The following is a 15787-nucleotide window of genomic DNA, read 5'->3' as shown; positions in this document are numbered from 1 at the left end:
TGAGCAAGCTGTGACTGTTAATATACTGTGTGTTCACTGACCTGAGAAGCATTTTAGAAGGCGAAAAAACTGGTTAACATGAGAGACCTGATCTGGTAAAGAATAAATCTGTCTTCAGTTGTGACAGGGTTGACTTCATCATTTGTTGGCCAGTTGAGAAATACACTGCAGCAGCCGGCTAGCTCACATTATTGTGGCCTTTTCCATAAGGAAACATTCCCTTTTTTTTTTTTTTGTTTTAGGAAATGCCACAGGAGACTAACTCAGCAGCTATGTCAAAAATATTCTGTAACTGTCCCAGTTTTATACATTGGGGGAAATCTAAGCATGAATATTGCACATGTTTTGTGTGTAAAAGTGCATGTAGTGCTCCTATACACTCCTGTATTAAACCCTTTATGTCCAGGCCTTAAGGCTGGTTTACCACGGTCAGGTATTTTAAGGTTGCCGCCACACGTTCAGGTTTTTTGATTCAGTTTTTGAATCCAAAATCGGGAGTGCATCATAAAAGGAGAGACTATATAAGGACAGGTACAACTTCTGTTTTTTGAACCCACTCCTTGTTTCTGATGCAGTTTTTGAACGTGTGGCAGCACCCTATTGTGTGGTGTGTTTTTTTTTTTTATGCCAAAACCAGGTGTGGATCCTGAAGGACCTTACCTCCTTTTTGAAATTACTACATTATTATTACAAATCGCAAGCTTTTGGGAACCACCGCAACTCAATCATGAAGTGGTAGACCATGGAAAGTTACAGTGCAGGGTTGCTGGAATACCAGGAGAACACGACTGACTGCATTCTCCCAGCTTTAAAGTTTGGTGGAGGAAGGATAATGCTATGGGATTGTTTTTCAGGGGTTGGTGCAGAACTCTTAGCTTCCAACTTTGTGGGGACATTTTGGGAAAGGCATTTTTTTCTATTCCATCATGACTCTGCCCCAGTGCACAGAACAAGGTCCATAAAGGCTTGGTTGGATGAGTTGGGTGTGGAATAACTTGACTGGCCTGCACAGAACTGCCACATTCTTGTAGACAGCCTTTCCAGAAGAGTGGAAGCTGTTTTAACCAACTCCATATTAATGCCTATGGAGTTAGAATATGATGTCCTGAAAGCTCCTATAGGTGTAATGTTTAGGTGTCTCAATACTGTTGTCCATAGTTTATTTTCAGACCAACAATTGGACACCTAAAAAATTTACTTAAAGTGATATAGTGCCTAATGCAAACTTTACCCTGACAAGAGTTTTTCCAAAGTTTTTTGATTACTGAGATTCCCCCCAGTTTTGATAAAAAGGAGGCTAAAGGTAAAGTTGTATTTACACGACACGATGTTCGGCCGATTATCAGGAACAAACATTCCTGCGAAGGCACATTTCCGATAACCTGCCTGTAATGTAATGGGCAAAAAGCAAATCACACACAGCAAATGTAATGATGCAATTAAAAAAATAGAATTACATTAATGTAACTCAAGTTTGTGGTTTTTTTTTTTTGTTTTTTTGTTTTTTTGTCCTTGCTGGATGGGGTTGCAGCATAAGTGCAGATATGTTGTTGCAAAAACCACATTTTTTATTTTGCAGTTCTAAGCCCTAGTGATTTGTGGGTGAAAAACACATTTGCAAATCCTTTCATTATATCATCTCTGTGTAGGCTTAACTGATGGAACTCACTGAAGTGTGAACTAGGTCTAAGGTTGCTGCCACACTGCTCAGTTGTGATGCAGTTGAAAATGGTATGCAGTTACTTCATTAATAAGCATGTTAAAGAGCCTCATTAAAGAGGTATTCCGTTAGTGACCAAGTTATCCTCTATCCATAGCATAGCCGCAGGGGTGGAATTGATTCCAAAACGGCATCTGGTAGCCTGACCGTGTCGTTGTACCCTAAAAGCATTTTCATAACGATGTAACTTGATTGAGACAAGCTGCAAGATTACTAGCAACAATGCATACTGATGTAGCCTATAGTCAATACGTTCTGTAGTAACCATCATCTAAATGACCATATTTCTAATTTTGATAAATGTCACAAAAACTATTTAAGTACAACTGGTTTACTGCATCAGTTTACAGTTTTCACATTCTTTATTTTTTTCACAGACTCCCTTTCCATCTTCTGGATTAGATACAAGTAGGACAACTCGACATCATGGTCTAGTGGACAGAGTATATCGAGATCGCAATCGCCTTGGATCCCCACATAGGAGGCCTTTGTCAATAGATAAACACGGACGTCAAATATCCTTACCAAAAATGCTACGTGTTGAAGGCCTAGCTTTTTTTTTTCTGGCTAACCATTTTGCTGCATGGAATTGGTTTTAAAGCCCCAAAATGTCATCCCAAGATAAGGCGGCTTTCACACAGTAAAGCCCCTTTCACACGGGCGAGTTTTCCGCGCGGGTGCAATGCGTGAGATGAACGCATTGCACCCGCACTGAATCTGGACCCATTCATTTCTATGGGGCTGTTCACATGAGCGGTGATTTTCACGCATCACTTGTGCTTTGCGTGAAAATCCCAGCAAGCTCTATTTTTGTGTGTTTTTCACGCAATGCAGGCCCCATAGAAGTGGATGCGGTGCGATTTTCACGCACGGTTGCTAGGAGACTATCGGGATGGGCACCCGATCTTTATTATTTTCCCTTATAAGGGAAAATAATAGCATTCTGAATACAGAATGCATAGTACAATAGCGCTGGAGGGGTTAAAAAAAAAAAAAAAAAAAAAAAAAAAATTGAACTCTCCTTAATCCACTTGCTCGCGCAGCCCGACATCTCTTCTGTCTTCTTCTTTGCTGTGTGTAGGAAAAGGACCTGTGGTGACGTCACTCCGGACATCACATGGTCCATCACCATGGTAAAAGATAATGTGATGCAAATGATAGGAAAAAAACTGTCGTGTGCAGGAGGCCTTATAAGGGAAAATAATACAATCTACAGAACACCGATCCCAAGCCTGAACTTCTGTACCAAACATGCCGATTTTTCTCACGTGCGTGCAAAACGCATTACAATGTTTTGCACTCGCGCGGAAAAATCGTGCATGTTCCCGCAACGCACCCGCATCTTTTCCCGCAACACCCGTGTGAAAGAGGCCTAAGGCCTCCTGCACACGGCCCTAGGTTTACCGTTGCCGTATTGTGGACCGCATTTGCAGATCCACAATACACGGGCACCGTTCAGTATGCATTCCACATCACGGATGCGGACCTTCTCACCTCAATGGGTCTGCAAATCCGGAGATGCGGAACGGAGTGCTTCCTTGGGGTTTCGTCCCGTACTTCCGTTCCGCAAAAATATAGAACATGTCCTATCTTTTTGCGAAACGGCCGGATCGAGGACCCATTAAAGTGAATGGGTCCGTGATCCGCTGCGACTGCCCCATGGTCGGTGTTCATTGTGGGCCGCAGCACGGCCACGGGGCGCACACGTTTGTGTGCAGGAGGCCTAAGGGTTGGGTGAGTAATTTCCATCAGTAATTAGGAGCCAAAACCAGGAGTGGAGACTACAGTGAGATAAGGTATAATGGAAAATTTCCTCCTGTTCTGTGTTTTTGACCTGCACTTTGTTTTGGCTCACAATAACTGATGAAAATCACTAACCGAACATTGACTGTGAAAAAACATCCTAAGGCCTCATGCACACGACCGTATTTTGTTTCCGTGTCCGATCCATTTTTTTTTTGCGGATGGGATGCGAACCCATTAATTTCAATGGGTCCGCAAAAAAACGCGGACAGCACACTGTGTGCTGTCCGCATCAGTATGTCCGTTCCGTTGCTCCGCCCAAAAAATAGTGCATGTCCTTTTTTTTTTCTAGTTTGCAGACAAGGATAGGCATTATTACAATGAATCCGCAAAAAAAAAAAAAACATGCCATACGGAATGTCCTTTTTTTTTTTGCGGACTGCAAAAATGCATACGGTCGTGTGCATGTAGCCTAAGAGTGTGAAGATTTAAGAAAAATAAGCTGTTTCTCAGTTTTCAAGATCTACTCTAGTGTATAAAACAGCGTTCACATCTGCCAGTTATGTACTGAATCCAGCACTTGCGCTAATTTTGTTCTATAACGGAATGAAATAAATAGCATTGATGTGAAAGATCCCCAAAGGTAAGCTCATGGTCATGCGGTTCCTGGACTGATTTACATTTTTCCAAACCATGCCAATGTGTTGATCAGATTTTCATCCAGTAGTAGTAAACAATAAGAATTCTTATTGAATGACTGCAAGATCTTGAAAACCAATGTAGAAGTGATACAGAAGGCTTTTTAGAAAATGTTATACATTTTCATTGTACCAAGAACATTTATTTGTTGAACATAAAATGTTCATAGAGAACATATGGTATCTTCTCCTTAATATTATCTTTGCATTGGTGGACCCAGCACATTGTTGGTTTTTCTAGATGTTAAGACAAAATTTAAAGAAAAAATGGATCCCTACAGGACAGCATCACGATTTTCTTTATGTATAGAAATACGTAATAAGTTGACTGAGAAGTGGAGAACTATCTATAGATGTTTGCAGCTTTATATTACTGATATGGCAATATAATATTTTTTTCTACATTGCAGTATTCATATGTTAAATGTTAGTGTTATTGTTGCATTGTACAGTGTGTTGTCAGTTGATCCAGTCTAAACACTCTGTCTTAAATGTCTCTTGTTATTGTATGTGTTTTGGTGTCAGTTGCCAACTCACGTGCTGTACGTGATTTTCATTTTTTTTAGTGCCTCTGATTGAGTTCAGTGTACATGGTGGGCCATTTATATGGATACACCTTAATAAAATGGGAATGGTTGGTGATATTAACTTCCTGTTTGTGGCACATTAGTATATGTGAGGGGGGAAACTTCAACTTTTGAAGTCGGCCATTTTGAATCCAACTTTTGTTTTTTCAATAGGAAGAGGGTCATGTGACACATCAAACTTGGTTTTAACGTAACTTTATTCTTTCATGAGTTATTTACAAGTTTCTGACCACTTATAAAATGTGTTCAATGTGCTGCCCATTGTGTTGGATTGTCAATGCAACCCTCTTCTCCCACTCTTCACACACTGATAGCAACACCGCAGGAGAAATGCTAGCACAGGCTTCCAGTATCTGTAGTTTCAGGTGCTGCACATCTCGTATCTTCACAGCATAGACCATTGCCTTCAGATGACCCCAAAGGTAAAAGTCTAAAGGGGTCAGATCGGGAGACCTTGGGGGCCATTCAACTGGCCCACGACAACCAATCCACTTTCCAGGAAACTGTTCATCTAGCTGGCACGTTCCCTGAGTTTTTCCAGCAAGATGGTGCACCACCACATTATGGGTGTCGGGTCCGAGTATTCCTAGATGAACAGTTTCCTGGAAAGTGGATTCCATAAAATATAAAAAGAAGTTATTTAATACACTTTATATACCCCAAAATGGTTCCTAAAAAACCTACAACTAATCCCACAAAATAAAAAATTTGAAGAATAAAATTAAAAGGTTATGACAAAATATTATTGGTTAAGGCTAAAATTAAGTCACTAAGGGGTTAAAATGCAATCTTGTCCCCTAAGGCTACTTTCACACTTGCGTTTGGAGTGGATCCGTCTGGTGTCTGTACAGACGGATCCGCTCCTATAATGCAAACGCTTGCATCCGTTCAGAACGGAACCGTCTGCATAACCGTTTTTTTCAGATCTGATTTTTCACTTCGTGAAAACTCAGATCCGACAGTATATTCTAACACAGAGGCGTTCCCATGGGGATGGGGACGCTTAAAGTTAGAATATACTAAAAGAACTGTGTACATAACTTCCCCCTGCTGCCTGGCAGGTGCTGCCAGGCAGCAGGGGGCAGACCCCCCCCCCCCCCCCCCCCCCCCCTGTATTTAACTCATTGGTGGCCAGTGCGGCCCCCCTCCCTCCCCTGTATTTAACTCATTGGTGGCCAGTGCGGCCGGCCCCCCCTCCCTCCCCTGTATTTAACTCATTGGTGGCCAGTGCGGCCGGCCCCCCTCCCTCCCCTGTATTTAACTCATTGGTGGCCAGTGCGGCCGGCCCCCCTCCCTCCCCTGTATTTAACTCATTGGTGGCCAGTGCGGCCGGCCCCCCCTCCCTCCCCCCTAATTAAAATGACCGACCCCTCATCATTGGTGGCAGCGGAGAGTTCCGATTGGAGTCCCAGTTTAATCGCTGGGACTCCGATCGGTAACCATGGCAACCAGGACGCTACTGCAGTCCTGGCTGCCATGGTTACTTAGCAATTTTAGAAGCATTATACTTACCTGCGATTAAACTGGGACTCCGATCGGAACTCTCCACTGCCACCAATGATGGGGGGGGGGGGGGGTGTCGGTCATTTTAATTAGGGAGGGAGGGGGGGCCGGCCGCGCTGGCCACCAATGAGTTAAATACAAGGGAGGGAGGGGGGGCCGGCCGCACTGGCCACCAATGAATTAAATACAGGGGAGGGAGGGGGGGCCGGCCGCACTGGCCACCAATGAGTTAAATACAAGGGAGGGAGGCGGGGCCGGCCGCACTGGCCACCAATGAGTTAAATACAGGGGGGGGGGGTTTGCTGCCTGGCCAGCACCATCCAGGCAGCAGGGGGCAGTCATGTACACAGTTCTTGGCTCCGCACGGCCAGACAGACACCAAAACGCTGCAAGCTGCGTTCGGGTGTCCGCCTGCTGAGCGGAACGGAGGCCAAACTGTGCCAAACTGATGCATTCTGAGCGGATCCGCATCCACTCAGATTGCATTGGGGCTGTACGGATCCGTTCGGGGCAGCTTGTGAGAGCCTTCAAACGGAACTTACAAGCGGAACCCCGAACGCAAGTGTGAAAGTTACCTAAGTTGTGCACCAACAAGATTTGCTGCAGACACTCATTAAAAATCGACAATAAAAAAGTGACATTTTTGGGAGGGTTTTTCAAATTTTAGCATGACTGTTAGGAGGTTAACGTGAATGGAACTGATTTTTCAGTTGCAGAATTTTCTGCCACAAAATCTGTAACGTGTCATCACAGAACCCTTAGGGCACTTGCAGATGAGCGTTGGTCACGCTGCTAGTCAGCATAACAGCTGCTGGGGGTCACATAGCATTATATTGATTTATGATGCTATGTAACCCTTCAGTTCTGAATTCTGCCAGTGTTATCCAATACATTGCAGAACTGTAAGGGTTGCATAGCATCATAAATCAATATAATGCTATGTGACCCCCGGCAGAGCTGGGAGTTCAGGCCGGGAACTGCGATTGCGGACTCGCAGCGTGACCAACACTCGTCTGCAAGGGCCCTTACAGAGCCGAAAGAGCAGAGTGGATTGATAAATTGCTTTATTGGAAAAGATCCAGTATACCTGTATCTTGCATTTTATTTATCTAACCCCCTTCAGGACCCTGAGATTTTCCATTTTTGCGTTTTTAGTTTTTCACTTCCCGCCTTCCCATAGTCCTAACTTTATTTTTCCATTCACATAGCCTTATGAGTTGTATAAGTTGTATTTTCTAATGGCACCATTTTTTACACTGTACACTATACGGTAAAATTGACATGTTCTCTTTATTCTCCAGGTCAGCACGGTTACGATGATACCACACTTGTATAATTTTTCTTGCATTTTAATACTGAAGAAAAAATTGACTATTTTCTGACCCCTTTAACTTTTTTGTAGTTATGTGTATGGGGCTGTGTGAGGCCTCATTTTTTGCCGGACTATCTGTTCCGTGATGCCAATTTGAAGTGTGTGTGACTTTTTCATCACTTTTTATTAAAAAAAATTGGGTAGTTGAAGTGACAAAAAAGGGCAAATTGCCTGTTTTTTTTGTTTTTTTTTCCCATTACGCCATTTGCCGTATGCCATTAATATTGTTCTATTTTAATTGTATGGGCATTTTCGTACACAGTGATGCCCATGATGCTGTTGTTGTTTTTTTTAGTTAGTTGTTTTTAAGTATTTTTGTATTTTATTTTAAGGAGGTGATTTGAACTTTTTTTTTTTATAAAAATATCCAGAGAATAGGTCATCAGTATAAAAGTCACGGAAAGCCCATTTAACACACTCAAAAAAAAAAAAAAACTGTATATTAAATTGCTCAGCTCCTCCTGCTCTGTAACATGCTTTCTACAGATGTGACTACATTTTCAATGTGACAAGTTCCCTTTAAGCAGAATTAGGCAAAGGCTGGTCCATAGAGACTTCAGAATCCTTCAAGGCAATCCTGTCTTTCTATTAATCCCGTTTGCATGCGGCAGCCTTCTAAATCTGCTTTTTCACCGTTAAACACTTGAAAATGTATACTCAGAAGATGACATTATTTTGATTACAATAAGATGTCATGTTTTCTGCAACCTACTTGTCAGCTTTGCTGTGTAGACTGGTAGAGACTGAGCAGAGCCAGAAGATTTTCATTTAATAGAATTTGATAGAACTGTTAACCTTATATTATACTGGTAGATAATCTTGCAGATCATGGCTAGCCACCGCTCTTTAGTGATGATCTGGCAGTGTAATATTGCCGCTGATTACCCGATTAACATTCATCGGGTAATCAGAATCTTTCAGCAGGTTTAAAAATCATTGTTTGCCGGTGGCAGATCGTGCTGTCAGCAAATGAGTCAGTATGGGGATGAGAGTTGGCACTAGCGATTGCTCCTTCCCATATGTGGTCGTAAACTGCTGTATGAGCATATGGCAGGGCTCTGAAGGAAAGGAGCACCATATTTTAACGGAGGGCAGATTTTGCTGGAATGGTTTTCAGGTGCCATGTCACATTTGAAGAGGCACTGAGGTACCTCCTAGAAAGAGAACCCCAAAAAGTGACCCAATTTTTGAAACTACCCCCCCTAAAGCCATAAAATTTGTAGTGAAGTGAATGCTTTGACCCAACAAATCGCTGTGAAAATGAAAAATTAACTTTTATTTCCAACTTTTAAAGTTGCTTTATCCCCAAATTTTTCATTTTCACAAGGGGTAACAGGAGAAAATGCACCCCACAATTTGTTATGCATTTTTCCTGAATACTGCAACACCTCATACATGGTCATAAACCACTGTTTGGGGGCATGGCAGCATTTAGAAGGGAAGGAGCGGCATCAGGATTTTCTAACATATAATTTGCTGAAATTAGTTTACGGTCCATAACATTTGTATTTCTTCACCAATGTAGCTGTGTGGGGACTTGTTTTTTGCGGAACGGGCTGTAATTTTTATTGGTACGTACAGTATGTCTTTTTGATCACTTTTTATACCATTTTTTGTGGAGATGAAGTGGGAAAAAATGGCAATTCTGTCTGTTTTTTAGGGGGCTCCTCTTGTGGTAAATATTATATGCTTATTTTATTCTGTGGGTTGATACGGTTATGGCGATACCAAATTTATGTAGTTTTTTTGTTTGTTTTACTACTTTTTCAGCATAAAATCAATTTTGTGTTTAAAAATAAATGATATTTTGCATCGCCATATACTAAAGTCCATAGCTTTGTTATTTTTTCACCAATGTAGCTGTGTGGGGGTTTGTTTTTTGTGGAGCGGACTGTAGTTTTTATTGGTATTATTTTGGGGTACATATGTCTCTTTGATCACTTATTTATTTTTTGTGGACGCGAGGTGACAAACAACAATTCCATCATTTTTTTTCTACATTATGTTTTACAGCGTTCGCCGCGTGGGATTAGTAATATGATACTTTTATAGATCCGATCGTTACGGATGCGGCGATACCAATTATGTGTTTTTTTTTGTTTTTTTTAATGACCTAAATGAACGGATATGAAAAAAGACCATCTTTATTTCCTTTTTTACACTTTTTATTTTTTTATTTATCAAGACCCATCTGGATCTTAAAGATCCAGTGGGCCTGATGGCTATACAGTGCATTGCAATAGTCTTCTATTGCAATGCAGTGTATAGTGTCTATTACAATTACACTAAGGCCTCATGCACACGGCCGTGTTCCGCGGCCGAGAGCGGTCCATGGTAACCCGGCCGGGATTCCTTCTGTCAGTAGGAGCGCACGGTGTCATTGGTTGCTATGACGCCGTGCGCTTCATGCCGCCGCTGCTGTACAGTGATACACTCGTATGATCTATACGAGTGTATCACTGTACAGCAGCGGCGGCATGAAGCGCACGGCGTCATAGCAACCAATGACACCGTGCGCTCCTACTGTCAGAAGGAATCCCGGCCGGGTTACCATGGACCGCTCTCGGCCGCGGAACACGGCCGTGTGCATGAGGCCTAAGGCTGACCAGAACCTCAGGGTCTGATCAGCCTTAGGTACATGGCAGCCCGGACACGTTTTGTGAGGCGTCCGGTTGCATCGCAGCGGCCTGATGGAAGACAGAGGGAGCTCCCTCCCTCTCAACCCCATGGATGCCGCGGGCGGCTGCTGACCACGGCATCTATGGGGTTAAACAGCCGCGATCTGTGTCAGCACCGATTTTCGGCCGTAGCAGCAGAGTGTCAGCCCGTTCCTGAGCCGCTGCCATCACACTGAGGCCGGCTGGCAGGATGCAATGGGGGCATCTGGGGGGCATTATTACAGCCTGAAACCGTCATTTTTTACACTAAAGTGCTCAGATTGGTTAGTCTCTGCAGACTAACCAATCAGAGTGCTTGCCAGCAAGGGACCACTCTGATTGGTCCCTTGTCGGCTTCCACGGTGTCTCTGCTCTCGGTAAGCAGTTTGGATGTGACTGTATGTCCAAATGCAGTAAATTACTTGCAATTTGGAAGTACAGTAACGTCCAAATGCGTGAAGGGGTTATCCCCTGCCACTCCACAGTCCTCCACTGGTCTTGGTTTACATTTCAAAAGCCTAAGGCCCCTTTCACACGAGCGAGTATTCCGCGCGGATGCACCCGCACTGAATACTGACCCATTCATTTCTATGGGGCTGTGCACACGAGCGGTGATTTTCACGCATCACTTTTGCGTTGCGTGAAAATCGCAGCATGCTCCTCTTTGTGCGTTTTTCACGTAACGCAGGCCCCATAGAAATGAATGGGGTTGCGTGAAAATCGCAAGCATCCGCAAGCAAGTGCGGATGCGGTGCGATTTTCACGCACGGTTGCTAGGAGACGATCGGGATGGAGACCCGAACCTTATTATTTTCCCTTATAACATGGTTATAAGGGAAAATAATAGCATTCTGGATACAGAATGCTAAGTAAAACAGGGCTGGAGGGGGTTAAAAAAAATAAAAAATCATTTAACTCACCTTAATCCACTTGCTCGCGATGCCGGGCATCTCCATCTGACTCTTTTACTGTATAGGACCTGTGGAGAGCATTAACTATAGTTTAAGGACCTGGGATGACGTCACTCCGGTCATCACATGGTACGTCACATGATCTTTTACCATGGTGATTCACCATGGTAAAAGATCATGTGACGTACCATGTGATAACCAGAGTGACGTCATCCCAGGTCCTTAAACTATAGTTAATGCTCTCCACAGGTCCTATACAGTATGAGTCAGACGGAGATGCCCGGCATCGCGAGCAAGTGGATTAAGGTGAGTTAAATGATTTTTTTATTTTTTTTAACCCCCTCCAGCCCTGTTTTACTTAGCATTCTGTATCCAGAATGCTATTATTTTCCCTTATAACCATGTTATAAGGGAAAATAATACTATTTACAGAACACCGATCCCAAGCCCGAACTTCTGTGAAGAAGTTCGGGTTTGGGTACCAAACACGCGCGATTTTTCTCACGCGAGTGCAAAACGCATTACAATGTTTTGCACTCGCGCGGAAAAATCGCGGGTGTTCCCGCAACGCACCCGCACATTTTTCCGCAACGCCCGTGTGAAAGAGGCCTAAGGCCTCTTTCACACGGGCGTCATGTTTTTGGGCCGGATGCGCTCAGGGTGCGTTCAGTGAAACTCGCACTATTTTGCAAGCAAGTTCAGTCAGTTTTGTCTGCGATTGCGTTCAGTTTTTTCCGCGCGGGTGCAATGCGTTTTGATGCGTTTTTCACGCGTGTGATAAAAAAACTGAAGGTTTACAAACAAAATCTCTTAGCAACCATCAGTGAAAAACACATTGCACTTGCTTGCGGATGCAATGCGTTTTTCACGCAGCCCCATTCACTTCTATGGGGCCAGGGCTGCGTGAAAAACGCAGAATATAGAACATGCTGCGATTTTCACGCAACGCAGAACTGATGCGGGAAAAACAACGCTCATGTACACAGACCCATTGAAATGAATGGGTCAGGAATCAGTGCGGGTGCTATGCATTCACGTCACGCATTGCACCAGCGCGGAAAACTCGCTCGTGTGAAAGGGGCCTAATTTAGTCAGCACCTTGCAAAGTGAAATAAACAGTCAGGTGCAGATACGCTGTGAATCATATTATACCTTCTTCCCTATATATATTTATTTTATTTAGTTACCTGGCACATTAGGAAAATGCCAAAGTGATGTCTTGCGAAACAAAATGTATAAAAAAACTATCAGACTTGCAGTCCATGCAGACGCTAAGATGTGCAACACCTCCTGAAAATAAGGGTCCATTCACACATCCGGATCCGTTCCGCACCCATCCACAGTGTGCTATCCGCACTTCCGTTCCGCAAAAAAATAGAACATGTTCTATTCTTGTCCGCAAAGCACGGACACCGGCCATGTGTGGTCTGCAAAATGGAACGCACATTGCCGGTGTCAGTGTTTTGAGGATCCGCAATTTGCAGACCCCAAAACAGTTGCGGACGTGTGAATGGACCCTTCACAAAATCAACAATACTGACCAGACCAATCTATAGTTCACAAGTGGCCTGATGGGCACACAGGAGTGATTTAGATGTGTACCTGCTGATATTCTTTTTGTAGAGGGGGAGGAGGGAATTAAAAAAAATAAAATAAAATTATATATATATAATTAATTAATTTTATTACTCTCCCCTGTATGTGACAGGGAACACATAGGCAGTAATGTTTGGCCACTAACAAGTGCCAAGTGATGATATGCAATTTGATCGTCCCTTGTTTAGGTCCTTTCACTCAGCCCAGTGGATGGGGGATGAACGATTGTCGCTCACACGTTCAATTTACATATTGTTGGCAGCACACTCCCTGTTTACACATAGCTGTTTGGTGCTGCATGAAAGATGTGATCACCTGACAAATAATTGTTTGTCAGGTTGTCGCCAACAGACTTACACCAACCAGTTATCAAGAACAAGCGTTTGACTGTTTTAATACTGAAAATTGGCCTAAGGCCTCATGCACACGACCGTAGTTTTCATTTCAGTGGGGCCACAAAAGATGTAGACAGCACACAGTGTACTTTCCGCATCCGTATTTACGTTCCTTGTCCCTGCCCAAAAAAAAATAGAACATATCCTAAATGCGGAATGTGCACGGTTGTTATCCATTTTTGTGGATCCGCAAAAACGGATATGGTCGTGTGCAGCTAATCCTTAGCTGGTGTTAAAAGGCCCATATCTTCTCTGAAAACCTAAGTGGGGAAAATTGGGTGGAAACTGATGAAAAGATTCAATTACTTTATATAATGGTTTTGTACTTTATACCACATACTTTTAATAAGAGTTAGTCTTCCTAAATGAAGTACATTTTATTAAAATTATCATAAAATGGTCAAAAATATTAGTAATTCACTTTTTCTTTTCTTTTCCCGTTCTGCTAGTTAGCTGAGCGAGCACAGGCCAGGAGCTGATATAAGACATTGCTCTGATGATAGCACTTGTATGCCAGGCTTTAGCGAGTAGCGCTGTTCTGTGGAGCTCCTCCTGCCTGTACAGTGCTTACAGTATGGCTGCAGCGCTTTATGGGTGTACAGATTCTGTGCATGAAAAAAAAGTGAATAACAAATATTATTGTTTGCCCATTTCCTATAAGTTTTAATAAAGTGTACTTAAAAGTTTAGGTACAAGTTAATATTTATATGCCAGAATAACCCTTTAATATTTTGGCTTTACTGTGATATCAAGATCTTAGGCTTCGTTCACATCACCGTTCAGCCTTTCCATTCTCCTGCTCTGTTTAGGAACAGGAGAACGGAAAGGACTGAGAAGGCACATAACGAAGCCTAAGGACCCCATAGACTATAATGGGGTCCGTCATGTTTCTGCTCAAAAGATGATTTTGGAGCGGAGACAAAAGTGGTGCATGCAGGACTTTTGTCTCCGCTCCAAAATAATCTTCTGAGCGGAAACATGACGGACCCCATTATAGTCTATTGTGTCCTTTAGGCTCCATTTGGCTCAGTTATGTGCTTTCTCCGTCCTTTCCTAAACGGAGCAGGAGAACGGAAAGGCTGAACGGTGATGTGAAGCTGTAGCTGATATATTCTAGCTGCAGTACAGTCATGACATGTTACTTCTCTCCTTGGTAGTAAATCCGTGAATACTTTTGTCTTTTGCTGATGTTTAAGCTTTATTCCTTGACTTGCTTCATACGTAGACAGCTGCCCCTATGGAACTGTGTATTTATCGCCTCCCCCTGATACCAGCTGGAGACGGTAGGTTTGGTTTTTTAAGAAATTTTGTGCTTGAATTATATTCAGTTCTGACTGTTCTTAAAGGGTATGTGCTCCTCTACCATGTTATTGATTGGTTTGTGCATGGTCTCCTAGTTTCACTTACTGGCTTGCTCTATATGTTTCCCTTCCTTCTCTAAATTTTGTAATCCCTTTCTTATAAACCTGTTCCTGCCACAACCAATTTGTTTCTTCCTCCATTCCTTCCAACATAGCTGTACGAGTCCTTAATTTTTTACAGGACAAGTTTTGATATTTAGCGGTGCTATTTAAAGTTCCATTTAATGTTTTGTTACACTGTGGAAAAATTTTGTGGACTGCAAAAGGGAAAAAAAAACCACTTTCTCCAGTTTTTAGGGTTTTGTTCAGTATGTAGTAAAAGTGACATGACAACTTATTCTTTGGGTTGGTATGATTTCGGCAATTCCAGATTTTCCTAGATTTTGTTTCGCTACTTAATTTAAAAATAAAACCTTTGTGTCACCATATTCTGACACCTAAAACTTTATTTTTCCATCAATAGAGCTGTGTGAAGGCTAATTTTTTTCACAAGATAAGATGTAGTTTTTATCTGCACCATTTTGGGACCTGGATGTTTATTTTCCAAGGCCAATTCACTAGAAAATAGCAATTCTGGCTTTGGGATTCCTTTTCCTTCAAGATTTTCACTGATAAAAATGTAATACTTTAATAGTTTGGACCAGAGGTTGCATTAATGCCTGTGCCTGAAATAACCAACGACAAAGCTCCTTACAGCAAGGTCGGGCATGTGTGCGGATGCTCCATTCATGTCTATGGGAGTTCCGTACATAGCTGAACCCCAGCTGTAGGACCTCCACCGATCTAATAGTTATCCCCTATCCTATGGTTAGGGGATAACTTGAAAGGGTTTCCTCATTTCAGCAATCATGTAGAGAAAGTTAATACAAGGCACTTAGTCTTACCAATGTATTGTGATTGGCCATATTGTCTCTTTTGCTGGCTTGATTCATTTTTCCACCACATTATAGACTGCTCGTTTCCATGGTTACAACCACCCTGTAATCTATAGTGTTCAAGCATGACCACCACTGCTGGATTGTAGGGTGGTAATCATGGAAATGAAAAGTGTATAATTCGATGGAAAAATTAACGAAGCAAGCAAAGGAGGCAATATGGATAATCGTAATACACTTGTATTGACTTTGTCTACATGATAAACGCCATTTGCTGAAGTGAGACAACCCTCTTCAATGTAAACGGAATACTCCTTTAATTTCTCTTAGGCTTGTCTAGTATAAAATATGTTTCACATGCACCAATCA

At 42.6% G+C, this 15787-nt stretch overlaps 1 protein-coding gene across 2 annotated transcripts in view; it reads left to right on the top strand.

Moving 5' to 3' along the window:
* Positions 1–15787, top strand: part of CRTC1 (CREB regulated transcription coactivator 1) — a 177317-nt gene that overhangs the window by 82691 nt on the left and 78839 nt on the right. For both annotated transcript variants that reach the window (XM_040417617.1, XM_040417616.1), the window contains 2 exons: positions 2098–2235; positions 14404–14465. In XM_040417617.1, coding sequence (XP_040273551.1) covers positions 2098–2235; positions 14404–14465 — 200 coding nt within the window. The remainder of the gene's footprint in view (positions 1–2097; positions 2236–14403; positions 14466–15787) is intronic.

This window comes from Bufo bufo, chromosome 2, assembly GCF_905171765.1.
Source record: "Bufo bufo chromosome 2, aBufBuf1.1, whole genome shotgun sequence".
Taxonomy (NCBI): Eukaryota; Metazoa; Chordata; class Amphibia; order Anura; family Bufonidae; genus Bufo; species Bufo bufo.
Note: the sequence above shows the minus strand (reverse complement) of the source record. Positions and strands in the feature narration are given on the sequence as shown.